The sequence below is a fragment of the Hemibagrus wyckioides genome, linkage group LG06, assembly GCF_019097595.1.
Source record: "Hemibagrus wyckioides isolate EC202008001 linkage group LG06, SWU_Hwy_1.0, whole genome shotgun sequence".
NCBI classification, from domain to species: domain Eukaryota; kingdom Metazoa; phylum Chordata; class Actinopteri; order Siluriformes; family Bagridae; genus Hemibagrus; species Hemibagrus wyckioides.
This window is the reverse complement of record NC_080715.1, coordinates 44,495,050-44,498,002: the sequence shown is the minus strand read 5'-3', so window position 1 is coordinate 44,498,002 and position 2,953 is coordinate 44,495,050. Positions and strand designations below refer to the sequence as shown.

The window sequence follows — 2,953 nt, the reverse complement described above, 5'->3', positions numbered from 1 at the left end:
ATCACTGCCCACAGAAGGTTAAAAGCAAATCAATATTGTGAAGAAGGGTTTACAGGAATCCGGAAAAAAGCCATAGCTAGATCACTGACTGAAAATCAGGGCTAAATTTGCCGGTATTCGAGAAAATATTTTAGTTAAGCACAATAGGGGTATACAGCAAGTCATGACATCATATCTATCATGCTGTCACTCATATTATGGAGGTGTGACTAATTTCTTAATTATAAAATCACCAGAGCTTCTTGAGCCACAGGTCATTTGATTATGACTTATTATACTAACATTTTCTTTTAGAAGTACTGTATTGATGAATCTGACAGATTTTAACCAGTCTGATCGCTGTGAGCATTTCTCCTGTCCAGAGAGATCTGTATCTCCTGCAGTTTATATCTTACTGTACGTGTGTTCAGCTGCTGTGGTTCTGCTAACAGTGTGTGGAAATCTGCTGGTCATCATCTCTGTTCTTCACTTCAAGCAGCTTCACACACCAACCAACATGCTGGTGCTCTCTCTGGCTGTGTCAGATTTCTTTGTTGGGGCTTTAGTGATGCCGTCAATGTTAATCTGGACAAATGAGTCATGTTGGAATTTTGGAACAGATTTTTGTATGTTTTTTATGATTACTGCCTCCTTCCTGATGACTTTATCCATATATAATATTGTTCTGATTGCTGTGGATCGCTATTTGGCTCTCTCAAACCCCTTTTTCTACATGAACAGAGTCTCTGTGAGGATTACTCGTGTTGTAAATGTTTTTTTCTGGTGTGTGGTGGTGGCTTATAATGTAGCATACATGTATTTCAATGGAAATTTCACAATTTCTGTAATGTGTCCTGGAGAGTGTTATCTTTTTCTGGATGAGGTTTGGTCTGTAATTGATCTTGTATTTTCATTTATATTTCCACTTTCTGTCATAATCATATTGTATACTAGAGTTTTTGTGATTGCTAAGAAACATGCCACTGCTATCAGAGAGCTTAATAATCACACACGGCCTAAAACACAGAAAATCACCTCACACTCCATGAAATCTGAGAGAAAAGCAGCTAAAGTCCTCGGCATTTTAGTGTCTGTGTTTCTGCTGTGTTTACTTCCATATTATATTTACAGTTTATTAGGTGAAACTATTGAACTTCAGAGAGAAACATTTCAATCTGTCTCAATCTTGTTTTGTCTTAATTCCACCATTAATCCAGTTATTTATGCTCTGTTTTACCCGTGGTTCAGGAGGTGCATTAAATTAATAATAACTCTGCAAATATTCCAGACAGACTCTGCATTAATCAATGTTCTTTAATGAATAGCCTTTTTCACTCCTTCTGACAATGTGCATAAAGTAAATGTTGCTGTTATGTATCATTCAAATTCCAATGAAAAATCAAATATATCATATAATATATGCTGTACATAAGCAATAGCAATTTTTGTTTTCAAATTATTTATGATACAATGCAATAAAATATAAATATTATATAGATGGTGGGATAAAGATTTACTACAGAAGTTTAAAATAAAATGCATTCATTCAGTAATTAAAATGCATATACATATTATAAGGGGAATATATAGAATAAATTAAAATGCAGTGAGCCCAACAGATTTTCACCAAAGAAAAGTTCTATTTTTATTTATTTTAAGTTTATATGTTACAGTTGTAATTTCCTAATTGTAAAAATGTACAATTTTTCATGAGATGATAAATAAGCATTAATAGTTTTTCAAATCTGTTTTTTTATGCTAATGATTTTTTATTTTTTTACATGAATAATCAAATTCAAAGTATCATATATCATATTTGCAAATCCACAGATTGAAGTGTTCTAGAAATATCCAGGTGTAATTTACATAGAGACTTTGATGGGCAGATGAGGATGAGGATGAAGTAAGTTTTATTTGTAAAGAACAGAAAGTACAGGGAGCTGAAGGAGATGTCCAAATTGGGCCCAATTAGCCATTTACCCTTCCCAGTGTCATGTGACTTGTTAGTGTTACAAGGTTTCACGTGTGAATGGGGAGCAGGTGTGTTAAATTTGGTGTTATCGCTCTCACACCATCTCATACTGGTCACTGGAAGTTCAACATGGCACCTCATGGTGAAGAACTCTCTGAGGATCTGAAAAAAAGAATTGTTGCTCTACATAAAGATGGCCTAAGCTATAAGAAGATTGCCAAGACCCTGAAACTGAGCTGCAGCATGGTGGGCAAGACCATACAGCAGTTTTACACGACAGGTTCCACTCAGAACAGGCCTCGCCATGGTCCACCAAAGAAGTTGAGTGTACATGCTCAGTGTCATATCCAGAGGTCGTCTTTGGGAAATAGACGTATGAGTGTTGCCAGCATTGCTGCAGAGGTTGAAGGGGTGGGGGGGTCAGCCGGTCAGAGGGGTGGGGGGTCAGCCGGTCAGTGCTCAGACCATATGCCACACACTGCATCAAATTGGTCTGCATGGCTGTCATCCCAGAAGGAAACCTCTATTAAAGATGATGCACAAGAAAGCCCGCATACAGTTTGCTGAAGATAAGCAGACTAAGGACATGGCCAGAACCATGTCCTGTGGTCCGATGAGACCAAGATAAACTTATTTGGTTCAGATGGTGTCAAGTGTGTTTGGCAACCAGGTGAGGAGTACAAAGACAAGTGTGTCTTGCCTACAGTCAAGTATGGTGGTGGGAGTGTCATGGTCTGGGCCTGCATGAGTGCTGCTGGCACTGGGGAGCTACAGTTCATTGAGGGAACATGAGGCAACATGTACTGTTACATACTGAAGCAGAACATGATCACCACCCTTTGGAGACTGGGCTGCAGGGCAGTATTCCAACATGATAACGACCCCAAACACACCTCCAAGATGACCACTGCCTTGCTAAAGAAGCTGAGGGTAAAGGTGATGGGCTGGCCAAGCATGACCTAAACCCTACTGAGCATCTGTGGGGCATCCTCAAATGGAGGG

The 2,953-nt window shown here is 38.7% G+C and overlaps 1 protein-coding gene across 1 annotated transcript; it reads left to right on the top strand.

Annotated features, from left to right (window-relative positions):
- The first annotated feature begins 307 nt into the window (after positions 1 to 307).
- On the top strand, positions 308 to 1,297 carry LOC131354975 (trace amine-associated receptor 13c-like). Its single transcript, XM_058393116.1, has one exon. It carries the CDS (start codon positions 308 to 310, stop codon positions 1,295 to 1,297), a length of 990 nt encoding a protein of 329 aa, XP_058249099.1.
- The last annotated feature ends 1,656 nt before the right edge of the window (positions 1,298 to 2,953 follow it).

Bases quoted from the DNA above. Each gene is read 5' to 3' on its own strand.
- LOC131354975 (XM_058393116.1), top strand. From the start codon at position 308: ATGAATCTGACAGATTTTAACCAGTCTGATCGCTGTGAGCATTTCTCC.